Consider the following 17323-nt stretch of genomic DNA (forward strand, 5'->3'; position numbering starts at 1 on the left):
ACCTTCTTACGTCAGTCTACCGTGTCTCTCTGTGGATGCACCTTACGGATTCTGGTTAGTCACATGGCTGTTGTGGGTCTAAAATAGGCTTTGGTTTCAGGGAGTACTCTGTGTAACCTCCTATTGGGGGCACCAAGGAGTGGTTGGAAGTTACATGGCTTTTCTTGGCAGATTTGGTTTCCTTTGGTGACTTGTAGTGTCAGTAGAGGGATAGCTTCCAGTAATAAGGCTAAAGGAGTAAGTTCTTTTATGGAGTGTGGGGATGGGTTGTAAGGTGACAGGATTGGCCAAGACTTTAAAATGAAAGGGAATTATGAATGTTGAGATAGGAGTGACAGAGAACATGATGCAAAGAGTTTAGGGCATCTGGTTTAGATGAGCAGAGGAGAGCATATCAGTTCTGGAAAGGAAAGGATTTCTTGCAGGGTTGGATGCTGATCTTGCCCTTATGGATTACGCCTTCATTAGTAGACACTGAAATGGTGCTTGCCATCTGGAACTTAAAAATAAACATTTTTTCTTTGATCTCACAACTTCGACAAAGTGAAATGCAGGTGGCTCGGAGGTTACTGTTTAGTTTTCTTAGTTCCTTTTTTTCTTTTTTAAGAAAAAGCATTGTGTTTGTAAATACTTTTTGTTCTGCTTCCTCACAGAGTATTCTCAGGCACTTTAGCTATCAGCCAGTCAGTTTTTAAGAAGACTCTTATGTTTTTGTTTAAAGAGTGTGTGGTCTGTCCTTTATTAAGAGTATATTCCTTCTTGCCTACGTACCTACCTTCCTTTTTTATTTTTTAAGAATCACTGACTGGAAAACAGTGGCAAGGCATTATTACTGTAGAGTGACCCAAATTAACAAGCTGTCAGGGTATAGGAAAGCTCCCTGTATGCCAAAATGAGTCAGTAAACATGGACCAGTTTTACTCTGCTAAGTGATTTAATCTTTGGGACAAGGGTTTATCCAAAAACATATGTGGAATGGTGTAGAAAAAGAATATGTTTTCTGTGGGGGGTTATTAATGACTTATTATGTAGCACATCAAAAGTAGAGGTGAAATTAGTATCACCACACCATCTGCATTTTTACTGTGTTTTGTTAGGGGCTGTACCAGAATTGATTTTTCTTCTTACATACATGCACGCTCACTCTGTGTGATATTACATTTAAAGTATGAAGTATGCCTTAAAATAACATGGCATTCATTAAGTTAATTAACATTGATGGAAGGCTCTCTTATAGATATTGAATATATGAAGATAAATAACACATGGGCCCCACTCTTAAAAAAAATCACTGTTTAAATGAGTGAGGTAGAAGTATATGCTAGAAGTATATGGAAGTTATAGAAGATAACAGGCATAAAGGGAGAGGGAATAGTCAGTTCTACTGTGGGGTATAGGGATGCCTTAAAAAGCTTAGCAGCTGATTTTTGAGAGGGAATTATTTACTACATGGGGTGGGGATGCTCAATTAAGTCCCCGGACCATTGTTGCCAGGCCACAAAGGCCTGAGATGTTACATTGTCAGTAGCTTCATATGACTAATGAAGGGTTTGTATGGAGGAGTAGGAAGAGATGATACTAGAGCGGTAGTCAGGGGAGTTTGAATGTTACCATAGATTTTTAAATCGTTAATTAATGGGAAGGATTATCTGGCAAGTCAGAGAAGATAATATTCCAAGCAGGGAGATCAGTTTGCATCTGGTAAAGTAGCTGGAAATGCTGTGGGTTCAGAGACTCAAAGTGATTCAAAATCAGAATGAAATTGAGGAAGATAGAGGTGTAGAAACAGTAAGATATGTGACTGATTCTGTGTGTGAGTTATAGGAGAGGGACTATGATGAGTTATGATGACTTTCAGATAGTCTATCTTGGGGGATTGTTAGAAGATGTCAGTGGCCATTTGAGGAGAAGCTGGTTTAAGGAGGAATGATAATGAGTTTGGTGATTGAGCATGTTGGGTTTGAGTCCGTTTAAGAGACATCCAGAAAGATGTATTCTGTTACTTATTTGGACTTGGAGAGGAAGGATTTGTCATTAAGGATTGAGCGTCTTTAGGATTGAATTATTCCAAACTATGGGAGTAGATAGGATAATCTAGAAATTGAAGAGGAAAAGTGTTGGGAACAAAGGATGAAGAGTTTGGGGGTGGGCTAGAAAGAGCTGGTAAAGAAGATTGAAAAGATTTCTAGGAAGAATCCACTGAATTTGTCATAAGGTAGTGGTGATTTTTGCAAATGGGATTTTAGTGGTGTGCTAGGGATAAAAGCCAGGTTATAGAATGATTTTTTATATTTTATTACTTGTATTTATGCACTGAATTACGGATTTAAGTTGGGCTTTCCAGGTGGCGTGAGTGGTAAAGATTCCACCTGCCAAGCGGGAGATACAAGAGATGCTGGTTATATCCCTGGGTTGAGAGGATTCCCTGTAGGAAATGGTAATCTGTTCCACTATTCTTGCCTGGAAAATTCCATGGACAGCATTTTATTAAAATTAAGAAATACTTAAAAGATACAACTAAATTTCAAGAATTAGTTAACCAACTCATGTACACACTATGCAGTTTTCTTAACTTTTTATTTTTAAATAATTATAGACTCAAGAAGTTACAGAAACAGAGAGATCCCCTGATTAACCTTCACTCAACTCCCTCCAGTCACTTGTTGAGGTTAACAGATCCTGGTTTAGTACAAATGCTGATGTTTTGGGATAGATTATGGAACTGTGCAGGTAGTGTACCCCTATATGGCACAAACCTGGAGTTTTTTTTCTTATAAGAACCTCTCTCCTTCCACTAGGATCGGGGCATATAACAAGCTTTCTTGCTGCTTTTCAGGATGCATGGGCAGAGCTTTCCCAGCTGCTTTTCACATATTGAGGAGCTCTTTTGAGGATATTGGCTCAGAAGGAGATTTACCTCTAGGTCTCCTGTGAAATAGGCTCAAAATCAGGTCTTCTAGCTTTGTGGGCCAGTATCTCCCTAAGTTGCCTTGCTGTTACTTGGATCTTGTATCTGAGTTTCTTCCTTTCTGGCTCCTGGAATTTCCCTTTCCCCTCCCCTTTTTTGGGCTGAAACTGCAATACTTTGGCCACCTCATGCGAAGAGTTGACTCACTGGAAAAGACTGATGCTGGGAGGGATTGGGGGCAGGAGGAGAAGGGGACGACAGAATGAGATGGCTGGATGGCATCACCGACTCAATGGACATGGGTTTGAGTGAACTCCGGGAGTTGGTGATGGACAGGGAGGCCTGGCGTGCTGTGATTCGTTGGGTCACAAAGAGTCAGACACGACTGAGCGACTGAACTGAACTGATATATTATTATAATTTTTCATGTTGGTCTTCCTTTTCAGTGAGTACATTTGGGCACATGGATATATTAGTTCAGTCTGCTTTGTTTCTTGAATCAGAAGTCTAATAATTAAACTATTTTTTATTTTTATTCTCTTCATTGTCCATAAAAAGAATTTGAGGTTGGATTTTTTTCCTTTAGCCATGGACTTTATTGTTTGAATATTTGCAATTATTATTCTATACACAAATTTTAACTTCTTACAAAATTCCGTATTCCATATTGCTTGGTCACTTCAGTCTTCATTTTATGTCACATTTTCATCAAGAATTATTTCCCCAAATCACAATCTGCCTGATTGTGTGTTGTTGTTCAGTTGCTAAGTTGTGTCCGACTCCACAGTGCCATAGACTGTAGCCCACCAGGCTGATTTGTCCATGAGATTTTCCAGACAAGATACTGGAGTGGGTTGCCATTCCCTAGAGGTTGGATTTTTAATTATCATTAAAAATATTTTTTAAATGGATAATACATGATGTAGTGGTTTATGTATGTCCCTTTGCCCTGTTCCCTGTCCTACCCAGTTTGCCTTCACAGGTGAAACTAGTTACTAGTCTGTTTTATAGCCGAGAGTTAGACCATGCACTAATTTATTCTTTTAACAACAGTTTTAGTTTTTATAGTTTAATATTGTAACCAACATTAAGGAGTTTTTCATCTGTATGACAAGTAACAATTCTGTTCTTAGAACTTTTGAAAGAGATTTTGCTAGTTCTTTGTATATTTTTATACATGTGAATGGATTATCTGTGTTTTAATTTTTATTCATTTCAGAAATCCCTCAAAATGTGACAGAAAATGACAAAATAGTATAAACTGTCGATTCAGATGTTTTAAATTATTATGTGGAATATTGAAATAATGGAACAATAGCCCTAATTTTTGGGAAGTAGTAGAAATGATATTTTAAGATGTTGGAGTCTTATGAAACACAATAAGAATATCCTTAAAAATGGTCCTGATTACTAACCCGTACATGCTGTTGTTTGCATATGTGCGAATAATCACCTAAGAACTGACAGGTCTGTCAAACATGAAGCCCTCTCTTAGGTTCCTTAGCCACAATATATACCATTGATTGCCTAACTGCAACTTGGTGAAATTCAATGACATGGAAGCAAGAAATGGAAGCCTATGACCTGATATGTTTTCTTCCTTAGATCAACCTCTCTACTTCTCCTACACCTGCACAGTTAATAAGCCGTTCCCAGGCTTCCAGTTCTACCAGTGGCAGTATTACCCAACAGACTATGTTACTAGGGAGTACCTCCCCTACCCTAACGGCAAGCCAAGCTCAAATGTATCTCCGAGCTCAAATGGTAAGATACGAGCTACCAGATTTTTTCAGTGTTTAAAAACTTGAGAGAGATCAAAATGTTTCTTGATTGATGCAGTAGGAGGCATTTTTAATACTTAAAGAATGTTTAACAATTTTTGTGTGTGTATGTGATTAACTCTATACGTTTATGCCATGAAAAAATTCTACTTTAAATTAGTAGGCCTTCTTGATGTAGCTAACATTCTGTAACATGAGTGGTTATTTTTTAATATCAAATTTCTTTGATTTCAAATCTTTTTTCATATTTTAACTTCTCAAAATTGAGATGCATTTTATAATTGGCATCTTGTAGTTGGTTCTTATAGTGATATATAAAATCACCATGTATCTTTGACATTTTAGATTTGATGAAATCATTAGAAACATTAAAAACATGGTTTTAACTATTAATTACACTTTTTATTGTGGAATCTTCTGAAAGCTGGATTGGAGTTCTTGATAATTTACCAGATGAGTCTTAACTTTAGTTATTCCCATCTTAAAATCTGCAAGCTGATTTATGTTCTTATGATCACTTTGATCTTTGGTTAATATAAGAATGTTAATTTGGCTACTGATTTCCTAATTTACTTATTGAGCTTTAAGGAATGTAAAAATTGGTTGACATTTACTTTATTTGATGTCTTTAAAGATTGCTAGAGAAGAGCTTTATCCCTGATAGGAATTTATTTATATTTTTATATCCAGTGAACTGAATATATATCTGGATTCCCAATTCTTTACTAAAATTGCAAAGAAAGTTTCTATCATATTTCTAGTGGGAAGCAGTGATAATGACCCCGTTTTTATTTACAGACTATTCAGTATACATGACTGTATTTCTGGTTGTTCCCCAACCCCCCATGAGATCTTATTTAATCAATAATAAGCTTCAGAATTGGGCTTCCCAGGTGGCTCTAGTGGTAAAGAACCCACCTGCTAATGCAGGAGACATCAGAGATGGGATTAGATCCCTGGGTTGGGAAGATCCTCTAGAGAAGGGCATGGCAACCCACTCCAGTGTTCTTGCCTGGAGAATCCCATGGACAGAGGAGCCTGGTGGGCTGCAGTCCATAGGGTTGCAAAGAGTCGAACACGGCTGAAGCAACTTAGCACACACACATGCTTCAAAGTTAGGGAAACCATTTGAAATGATTGCTTTTTGGCTGTTTTTCACCTTTAAAACTGGCAGTTTCATATGGTTCATGCTAGATAGAACATCTTTTTAGGTTTAGTGCTTTTAGCTGTTTGTATTGAATCATTCTTGTGAAAGTTATACTTTGTTGTTTAATTCACTTAAATTTAGTATATAAAGAACTGAAGTTTAAAAGATTCCTTCATTGATAATTTTAATTTAAACAGAAATGGATTTAGAGGAATTGTATAACTTTTGATGCAATTTTGAGATATTCACAGGTTCTTTGAAACAACTGTCATAATTTACTAAGTTGGATTGGGCTAACTGGATTGTATTGCCTTTTTAAATTAATGGCATTGTTTCAGTATTAAAAAATTAGATGGTGATAATTAAATTGAGTATGTCTTTCTTTTTTTTTGATGTAAAGTTTTATTTGCAAGCTGTTTTGCTGTTGAATTTTGACATGTGGCATTTACACTTAGAATGAATATTTCTTTACAAATACTTTTAAAATCAAGAGCAACCTAAGTTTGTACTACACACAGATCCTGTGTAGGTGAGTGAAATAGTATAGTATGTGGCATGGTTATCCTTTGGGGGTAAAGAGGACTGAAAAGAGTTTTTGGTGTTTCTTTTCATGTTTCTCATTGAAATTTAATTTGCATTCGAGCAGTGACAATGGTTGTCTATTACAACTTCCATTTTAGGAATCCTGTCACGATAGTTTTGAGCTAGGAAAAGTTTAATAGTTTACTTGGGGAAAAATTTGGAATGTGGATTTTATATTGCCAAAATACATTTTCTCTTTTGAGCACTGATTTATTTTCTATTCATCAGAATCATGAACTGTTTGAGAAATGTTTATGGTTTTTTTTTTTTTTCCTTTTGAGTTCTCTATTATCAAAAACTTCTTGTCATGTAAAACCTTTTGCGTAGGAGACAGTCCTAATCTGCATTGTCTTTCTGTCACAAATTTCAGTCTCTCTTGCCTGCTATACATTGTGTGTGGGACATGTTCTTTTGTCTTAGGGTATTTTTTTGGTTTTTCTGTCTGTACAGCTGATTTTCACACCCGCTACCACTGTGGCTGCTGTACAGTCTGACATTCCTGTTGTCTCGTCGTCATCGTCATCTTCCTGTCAGTCTGCAGCTACTCAGGTGAGCTTGTCTAGCTTCATAAGTTGGTACTCTAAGGTCTGGGTCTTCAGGTTAAAGATTAACATACATTTGTGTTTAAGTTACTTATGGTTTCAGTGCTTTTTGTCATACATTTCAGATTAACATTTACTATAGTAAGAACTTAGAGAACATTTTTTGGTTCTGTAGAAATTATAATGCCATGAAACATGGATATTTAGGTTATTTGACATTAGTGAAGTTAATGTGTTTTTGCAATGACATTTTATGTTCAGTTCTACTGTAAAGCAGATCTGCTTTTATGTGAGATGTATTCTTCAGTTTCCTTTGCAAGCAGTTAAGTAATAACTAAGTCAGGATGGCTCTTGAATTTTAAAATGATAATTTTTAAATTTAAAAAACAGAGTTGGATAAATTTTAAATTTAAAAAATTGAGTAGGTTATTACTCAGTCTTTTTGTTTATATTTGTTTGGTTCTATGGAAAACTAATTTTCACCTTACACCATTCACAAAAATAAAGTAGAACTAGAATGTAGACCTGAAGACAAAAGACGAAACTATTAAACCTCTAGAAGAAGACATGGGAGATAGTTTTACAGCTCTAGGGTAGGCAGAGCTTTCTCAGATAGGACACAAAAAGAATTAGCCATAAAAGAAAATAATGATAAATTGGATTTTATCAAAATTTAAAAACTGTTCTTCAAAAGACATCGCTACAAAAATGAGGCAAGCCACAGACTGAGGGGAAATGTTCACTAGGACAATCAAAGGACTTACATTAAGAATATATAAAATAGGTGTAAAACTCAATGAGATCTTGAACAGTTTAGTTAAAAATGGGCAAAAGATTTAACACTTCACAAAAGAGGATAAGCCGAAGGCCAATAAGCACATGAAAAAAATGCTCAACATTATTAATCTTTCTAGAAATGTAAACCAAAACCACACTGAGTATCACTACAGACTCACTAGAAAGCCTGAAATGGAGACTTGAAAATACCATGTTTGGCAGGAATGTGGAGCAGCCATACTAGCACATGTAAAGTTCAACATATGCTTAGCATGTGACCCAGCAATTCCACTTCTAGATGTTTACCCTGAGAGATTTGAAAACATATATCCACATAAAGATATTTAAATGAATGTTCGTAGCAGCTCTATTGAGAATAGCCCCAAATTGGAAGTAACCAGTCTCCTTTAACTGGTGAATGGATAAGCATATTGTGGAATATTGCTCAGAAATAAAAAGGAACAGATTACTGATGCATCTCAGAAACATTATAATTAGTAAAAGAAGCTAGATATCAGAGAGTGCATGCTTTGTGACTTCATTTATATGAATTCCAGAACAGGCAGAACTAATCTATAGTGAAAAAAAAAATGGATTTGTGATACCTAGAGCAGAAGGTGGAGGAGATGGACTGGGAAGGGGCATGAATGAAGGGAATGTTCTATATTTTAATTGGGGTGGTGGTACCATGATGTATACATATGTCAAAACTTAATGCACTAGTTCATTCATTTTATTGTATGTAAGTTGCACCTCAGGTTAATAAAAATGAATGAAATAGAGTATATTTTAAATTAAAGCTGTTGAATAGACTTTTATATTGTATGATACCATTTTGTATTGTATTTTTCCATTGTTAATGTTTTGGGTTGCATATGGCAGAAGTTAATATATCCTTAGGTCATCCTTGGCTTCGTAATTTTAATTTAATAATCTCAATCATCTGGTAAAAGGTACAAAATGAGATAGCAGTAATATTCTTTGGTATTTTTCATGGAATCTCTTTCTTTTCATCGTAAAGATCTGTGTTCATATATCAGCATATAAAGGTGGTGATCGGTTAAACTCTCGTTTCTCCTAATGTGTTATGTGACCTTCTACAGTTCCTTAACTTATTTGTATGCATCACTTTACATGTTTACAAAATAAGACCTTTGTTAACATTAAGATGTTTTGGGCTCTAAACTTTTAAATGTCTCTTTGTGGAGTGAATGTATTGAAGTAATTATCTTCCCGTTTTTTGTCTAAAACCTAATAGAGCTAGACCATTGTCAGCATAATCAGACCAGAATTATAAAGTGGCATGGAGCTTGGCGTTAGGTTGGCATTGAACTTAAGTGCATGAAGTCCTGCATGGGCTTAAGTTCAACTTCCATTGCAGTCATTTATTAGTTGTATGACTTTAGACAAGTTACCAAACATCTCTAGTGGTTATACATACTTGTAGGGTGAAGTTGAAGAGTAATATATGTTTAGTGCCTGGAATCTTATACGTACTCATTAGTACTTTCTCTGCAAAGGGAAGAATAGGAAGACATGGGCTTATAAACTGACTTTGGCAAGTCACTTTGTCACTTGCCTGTTGATTCATTTTGGACAGGTCATAGCATGGTGTTTATAAGTTTGGACTCTGGAGCCAGATTCTCTGGATTCAAATACATGTTCTACCACCTTCTCATTTTCTATCTTTAAACTCTCACTTCAGTTTCAACAATATAAAGTAAAATAAATATTAATTATAATGCCTCATAGGATTGTAATGAGAATTAAATAGGTTAATAAAATGAAAAGCAGAAGTTTCTGTTAACCTAGTTAGCATTCATTAAATGTTAGCTGTTGTTATTACTTATGCTAAGCTTCAATTTCTTCACTTAAAACTGGAAGTAATAGCTCAGAGTTGTTACAGGGAATAAATAGATACTCAGCATAGTGCCTGGCACATAAAATATCACATGCTACTAATTACTGTTTTTGTTATACACTGTCTAAAGATGAGTCACAAATTTGGTTCTTAGCTTTTACATAGCTAATAGTGAAGAGAGAAACACAACCATTTAAAGGATTTGCAGTTTCCAAGGTAAAATAAACCAGTTATTAGGAAAATATAATGAACAAACTCTCTACAGAGCACAGTCTGTTTTGTGGGTTCTCATGGAGAAAACATCTTGCATTGTCTTTAGTAGCATCTATAATGTAAACATAGTCAAAATAATTTATAGAATTAGCTGTTTGGGTCCAGATAGGATACTTATAGGTATGTGGCTTTCTAGTAATCTGGGTATTCCAGTGGTAAGTTTCCTCAAGTTCAGTTTGTTTGAAGAATTTGTGTTCCACTTTGTTAATTTTTAAACATGTTTGCAGTTTTTAAAATATTTTGATTCAAATTGAGAAATGCCGGATTTGAAGTTTTAATATTCTTTAACTGACAAAAGTCAGTATAAGTTAATTTTTCCTTAGTAGTAAAATTTATAGCACACTGTAAAAAATAAGAAATTGGTACTATCTTACCCTTATTTACTATTTTAAATGCTCTATCTCATATCCTGAAAAAAAAAATCTGACTTTCAGAAAGTTATCATAATACTAAAAGTATGTCATGGAATAGTAAGAAATCTTACCAAGGCTATCAGGGAAATATTGTAAGAATTGAGGAGAAAACAGTCTTTTAGATTCTAGAAACAGTTCTGCTACCAGCACTCTTAGTCCCTTATCTGCAAAGAAGAGATGCTGCGATAATTCACACATAGTTAGGTACAAATTAAAACAAGTGAGTATTTGGGTAATCCACTATAAAAATGTGAGGTGTGAAATTAGCAAGAATATTTTGTGTGAAACCTAGACTCTTTTAAGTCAGAAAGTTTCTACAAAGTGATCATAGGAAAAGTTCAGATGAAATTAAAGTTGGACATTAGATGCCATAATATTCTTTATCTTAGAAAGTGTGGGTTCTTTTTAAAAGTGAAGGTCAAGGATATCTGAATATGTGGTTTTTCTATTAACAGCTCCGTTAGCTCTGTATATACTTCAGGAGTATAGTTTACATGTTTGAAATTTATTGTAAATATTTAATCTAAGATGACCATAGATAGTAAAGCCATATTCTGAAGTTTATTCATTTATATACATAAAATATAATATATATATGTACACACACACACACAGTCTTTCAAAACTCCAGAAAACAAAGGGAAAATTGGAAGAAATATTAGAATATTAGATATATAATATTAGATAATATCTAATATCTAATAATAGATAATATTAGATATTAGAAGTATAATAAATGGACTGCTGCAGGTTAAGGGTTCATTGTGTCAAATCTTCATTTGCTTTGAATATTCTTTTAGTTTGAAAAGTTTTGTTTTCAGACTATAATTAGGCCTTTGAATATCATCTCAAGGTGGTCCACTTTATCTATTATTTTTGGCACATATTAAATTTTATGATGTTTTTCCCTTCCTGAGAGATTTTAATATTCCTCTGCTAGACATTTGTTGAGATTTTTTTTAGTTAAACATGAACAGATTTTAGTGTTAGCTTAAGAAAACTATAAATAGAACAAGATACTTAACAAAATTCATGTCATACATATTTCGGAATCACATATTGAAGAATGCTTCAGACTTGTGTAGTTTCTGTTACGTCTGCAGCCAGACCTGTGGGGATTAAAAAAATGAATGTCAGAGATGAGAGCCTGCCAGTCAGAGCCTCAGTATGTCACAGACACAGACATTACTGATTCTAAAATAAGCTAGACCCTTGTCAGTGGTATAGGCCAGTATGATCCAAATTCTATGGGAAAAGTATAGGCAGGAGGAGAAATTATTTCTAACCAGAGACATAGGTTTCTTTGGGAGAAAGAGTAGACATTTAACTGGTCTTAAGCAGTGTGTTGGAGTTCAGGAGACCTTGTTGAAGCAAGGGGCATTTGAACAAGGGCTCTAAAGAAAGTGTGAGGTGTGTTTGGAGAAGGATGAGCAGAACAGTTTGGCTAGAAAATGAGGATTGTGAACTGAAATAGTGGAAAAAGGGGCTCAAAGCGGTTTGGGCCGACAGTGGAGGACTTTGAGTGGCAAGCTGAGAAATCTAGATTTTAGCGTATTTTATTTTTGCATTAAATTTCAGTAATACAGAAGTGATTTAGTGTGTTTACATTGCTGTGAAATATTGCACAAAAATCAGAGAAGATGTTCCATATGGTCTCACTTAGAAAATTCTTTCAGTAACTTAGAACTGACTAAAACTTCAACTCGCTGAAGTAAACATTTATTTAGCATCTGCTGTTGGCTGCACACTGCATTAGCACTTGGAAAGACAAGGTATAGAGCATCAGTTAATGGTACTGTTGTTAGAGACCAAATACACATGAAACTGAAGAACATTCATAAAGCAGCAATATATTTGTCACCCTAGAATCTCTTTTACTTTAGTTTTCCTTCCTAGCATTAATGTATTGGGTGCGTTCATTCCAGAGAGCAAAAAGTTAGGCATCCAGAAGAGGCATTTTCTGTCTTACTGTTTTAAAATGTTATAAACCTCAGATGAGAGTAATTGGGATAATCTTTGCCACCATCCTGACTGGCAGTGTGTTTAGAAGCCATGGTGTATACAGGAGTCTGGCTTCTGTGGTGGCTCCGCCTGCAGTGTGGGAGACCTGGGATCGATCCCTGGTTTGGAAAGATCCCCAGGAGGAGGGCATGGCAACCCACTCCAGTATTCTTGCCTGAAGAATCCAGTGGACAGAGCCTGGCGGCTATAGTCAAGGGGGTTGCCAGAAGTGGGACACAACTATCTGAGCATAGCACAGATAAGAGTCATCACAATAAAGCATTTCAGTGCCTTGCACAGTCTCTTCAGCTCGTGAGATCTAGTTCTCAAAGGCAAGTGAGTGTTTCATAACCATCCCAACAAAATCTCCCTAACTCTTTAAAGTTAGTTAATGGAAATGCTTTTAATAATTATCACAGTGGGTTTGATATCATGAATTTGTTTTCTTAGAAGATTGGTGTTCCCTTATAATCTCTTGTCTATTATTATTATATATATATTATTAAAAAGTTTCTAGGTCTATAGAGATAATAGATAATCTCTGTAGACCTAGTAACAGGTAACTTTTGTTATCTCTTTTCTGATCTTTATCAGAATAGCAATATTATATTCACACTCCCCTAATTGTGTGTAGTAATTTCTCACAAGTTTATGAGGGGCTTGTAGGCTTGAAATGTTTCTCAGTGCTGACATGGAGAACTCAAGAGTGAAGTTGAAGTAACTGCTCACACTTCCTTCTGCGTCCTGGGCTCTCCCACCTCTGCAGCTTGTCTCAAGTTTTCCCCTTTGCCTGGAATGCTCTTCCTGTTTCTCCTTCCCTTTGACTGTCTCTGACCTGATAACTTTAAAATGCAGCATGTTACTAGGTAATTGTTAATAGGTAATTTCCTCCTATTCATAGTTCTTTTGCAATATGTATATATATTCTATTTTTATTTAGTTCTTAATGATTCTTTTCCTTCATGTCTTTTAAAAAAATTGCCACTTAATGTTTAAGGTATGATTAATTAGAATAACAACTGCCCTTTCCTTCAGGGTTAATTAGTTGTTTAACGTGTTTAGAACTTTATGTATAAAAAAAGCATAATATAAATATGTTGTCATTGTTATAATGGTAGCAATTACCACATCAAGTGATACCATCTGTTTCATCCTTGTTTTTTGTTGTGTGGTTCTTAGGTTCAGAATTTAACATTACGCAGCCAGAAGTTGGGTGTATTATCTAGCTCACAAAATGGTCCGCCAAAAAGTACTAGTCAAACTCAGTCATTGACAATTTGTCATAACAAAACAACAGTGACCAGTTCTAAAATCAGCCAACGAGATCCTTCTCCAGAAAGTAATAAGAAAGGAGAAAGTCCAAGTCTGGAATCACGAAGCACAGCTGTCACCCGGACATCAAGTATTCACCAGTTAATAGCACCAGGTGGGAAAAACTTTTGTTGAAAATAGTTGCATTATTCATTTTCTTTGTAGGCAGAGCAAAATAAAAGATACCCATTACTTGAACAAGAATACTTTTAAAACATTATGAAGTATGAATATAAGTTAACAAAAGAATGTCTCAATAGTATAGCTTGAAAAAAGAAAAAGCCCAACAGTTAAAGCATTATAATAGATTTTTTTGGTCAGTTGACATTTGATTAACATCTTCATTGTGTGCTAGTCTCCTGTTGTATGGATAAAACCTGTTAGCTTTAGAAAAAAATTTGTGGTTTATTTAATATGCTTTACTTGTCCAAAATTAAAAGCTTTTTTAAAAAGTATATATTTTTCTTTAAAGTTGTGACTAGTGGGAAGAATTTATCACTTTGCAAAAATAAGGATTATGCATAATTATTTTCCTCACCATATTGCTCTTTTTCCATCTTTGATTTCATCTCTGAAGGAAGATGTCAGGGAACCAACTAAGTTGTTTTCATTCTTGTCAGCCTTTGAAACCCGTGTCTGTTCCCTTTGCCATCTACAGATAATCTTCCTTCATGGTTCTTATGCTGAAAGTGTTAGGGCTGTGCAGAGTGAGTTTCCTTATCATGTCTTCTGTTCATCTCAGAATTTCTCAGTTTTGAGCTTTCTTCAATTCTAGTAGGATAAGGAATTATCTGCTTTCTGCTTTAAAGTTAGCACTATTTCCTTGAGTCATTGATTGCATTTTTTTTTAAAACTGGTTCCTGACCTTCTCTCATAGTTAGAGCAGCTTTTGTCTCCCTCATGCTGGATCCTTTCTTTTGCTTCTTAAGCCTACTTAGATCTCTCCTATTCTTAATATATCTACACATTTTTTTATACCAGTTTAATTTGTTTATTGAAAGTGTGTGTGTGTGTCATGCACTGAGCTAGGCACCTCATATGTTACCTAAAAAACAAAAAATATTCCTTTGATCCAACCTCATCAGGTAATATGCATTACTTTTTATAATATATATATTTTACTGAAGCATAGTTGACTTACAGTGTTTTAGGTGCACAGCAAGGTGATTCAGTTATACAAATACACATATATTATTCTTGAAATTGTTTTCCATCATAGGTTATTACAAGATATTAACTATAGTTCCTTTGACTATACAGTAAACCTTTGTTGCTTGTTGCATATCTATTTTTTAATTAGAAATCTAGCATTCTATTCATACAAAGTCAAACAAGTAGAATCAAAATGTCATAATTTTTTTACTTAGACAAAAATTCGTAAATTTTCTAAAATATATATTATACATATTTATATGTATACAGAAGCTTTTCTGCTACACTTGATAAAGGCTTGAGAGACAACGTAAAAAAAGAGATGGAGAAATTGGAGAACATAAACTGAATGAAATGGGAGCATTGAATATGAAATAGAAAAAGTGAAACTGGCTAGATAGAAGTAAAAGTAAAAGATCATCATATAATCGAGTTATTTTTAAACACGATTGCTCATTAGAAACGTATCTGGAACGCTGGTGAAAAAAAGCAATACCTGAGCATTTGTATTTTTCAAAAATTTTCAAGATAATTCTGATAATGCATTTGCATTTTAAAAAGTGATTACAGGTTTTTCTATTAGATCTTAGTTTTGGTGATATAAAGTTCTATTTTTCTGTTGACCAATCATGATACAATGATAATAAGTGAATAATAGTTACATAATCAAAATAGTAAAAGATGTTTATCAGTTTTCATAATCAATAGCCAGACAAAAAATAAAAGATAATTACAATTGAAGCTATAATAGGGACATGATTAGCTTAACAATATAAAATAATTACATACAATTTGGGGGGTCAAGCAGAGTGATGTGGTAAGTGGAAGTGTATACATGTACATGTTTTCATCCAGTCAGCCAGTCTGTGTCTTTTGGTTGGTATGTTTAATCCATTTACATTCAGGGTAGTTATCAGTATATATGATCCTATTACCATTTTCTTAATTGTCTTGGGTTTCTTTTCCTTGTTTTTTGTTTCCTGCCTAGAGAAGTTCCTTTAGCATTTGTTGTAAAGCTGGTTTTGGTGGTGCTGAATTCTCCTAACTTTTGTCTGTCTGGAAAGCTTTTGATTTCTCCATAAAATTGGAAGGCTAGTCTTGCTGGGTAGAGTATTCTTGGTTGTAGGTTCTTACCATTCATCACTTTAAATAATCATGCTGTTCCCTTTTGGCTTGTGGAGTTTCTGTTGAGAAATCAGCGGATAGCCTGATGGGAGTTCCCTTGTATGTTATTTGTTGTTTTCCCCTGTTGCTTTTAATATTTTATCTCTGTGTTTAATTTTTGTCAGTTTGATTACTATGTGTACTGGGGTGTTTCTCCTTGGCTTTAGGGGACTCTGCTTCCTGGTCTTGATTGACTATTTCCTTTCCCATGTTAGGGAAGTTTTCAGCTATTATCCCTTCAAATATTTTCTGTCTCTTCTTCTGGGACCCCTGAAATGCGAATGTTGGTGCATTTAATGTTGTCGAAGAGGTCTCTTAGGCTGTCTTCATTTCTTTTCATTCTTTTTTCTATATTTTGTTTTGTGGCAGTTATTTTCACCATTCTGTTCTCCAGATCATGTATCTATTTTTCTGCGTCAGCTGCTGTTGGTTCCTTCTAGTGTATTATTCATCTCTGTTTTTTAGTTCTTCTAGGTCTTTGGTAAACATTTCTTACATCTTCTCAATCTTTGCCTCCATTCTTTTCCTGAGATCCTGGATCATCTTCACTACCATTATTCTGAATTTATTTTCTGGAAGTTTGCCTGTCTCCACTTCATTGAGTTGTTTCTCTGGGGTTTTATCTTGTCTCTTCATGTGAGACATAACTTCTGCTTTTGCATGCTGATTAGCTTTCTGTCATATGGTTTTCGTTTTAGCTCCTATGAGACTGCTGCTGCTTGTTTCTTCTGTGTGCCATCTGATGGAAGAGGCTAAGAGGCTTCTGTGAGCTTCTTGATGGGAGGGACTGGCACAGGAAAAATTGGGTCTTACTCTGGTGGGCAGGGCCTTGCTCAATAAAGCTTTAATCCAATTATCTACTGATGGGTGGGGTTGTACTCCCTCCCTGGTAGTTGTTTGGCCTGAGGTGACCCAGCCCTGGAGTCTGTGGGCTCTGTGGTAGGGTCAGTGGCAAATTCCAAGAGGGTTTATGCCAATGAGTACTTTGCAGGGCCCCTGTGCCTGTGGTGAGCCACCGCTGACCCACGCCTCCATAGGAGGCCCCCAGCACTGGCCGGTGGTTTGATCCCGGTCTCCTGTGGGGTCGCTGCTCCTCTCCTCTGGGTCTTGGTGCGTGCAGACTTTTGTTTGTGCCTCTAAGATGAGTCTGTTTCCCTCAGTCCTCTGGAGGTCCTCTGAGCACATCCCACTGGCCCCCACAGCCAGATTCCCTGGGTATTCCCAGTCCCTTTGTTAGATCCCCAGGCTGGGGAACCTGACATGGGGTCAGAATCTTCACAATAGTGTGAGAATGTCCTTGGTATTTCTGTTCTCCAGTCTGTGGGTCACCCACCCAGCAGTTACGGGATTTGATTTGATTGCGATTGCGCCCCTCCTACCATCTTGCTGCGGCTTCTTCTTTTTCTTTGGA

At 35.6% G+C, this 17323-nt stretch overlaps 1 protein-coding gene across 12 annotated transcripts in view; it reads left to right on the plus strand.

Moving 5' to 3' along the window:
• PHC3 (polyhomeotic homolog 3) overlaps positions 1-17323 on the plus strand; it is a 79113-nt gene that overhangs the window by 20575 nt on the left and 41215 nt on the right. For 8 of the 12 annotated variants that reach the window (XR_016038116.1, XM_088839183.1, XM_088839194.1 and 5 more), the window contains 3 exons: positions 4514-4672; positions 6869-6967; positions 13465-13711. Coding sequence is in view for 11 of the 12 variants with exons in the window: in XM_088839183.1 (XP_088695309.1) it covers positions 4514-4672; positions 6869-6967; positions 13465-13711 (505 nt within the window). In the remaining variant the exon portion in view is untranslated. The remainder of the gene's footprint in view (positions 1-4513; positions 4673-6868; positions 6968-13464; positions 13712-17323) is intronic. The other 4 variants (XM_088839195.1, XM_088839198.1, XM_088839202.1 and 1 more) reach the window with 2 other exon arrangements.

The sequence above is a fragment of the Moschus berezovskii genome, chromosome 1 (assembly GCF_049115385.1).
Source record: "Moschus berezovskii isolate FMDL1 chromosome 1, NW_MosBer_1.0, whole genome shotgun sequence".
NCBI lineage: Eukaryota > Metazoa > Chordata > Mammalia > Artiodactyla > Moschidae > Moschus > Moschus berezovskii.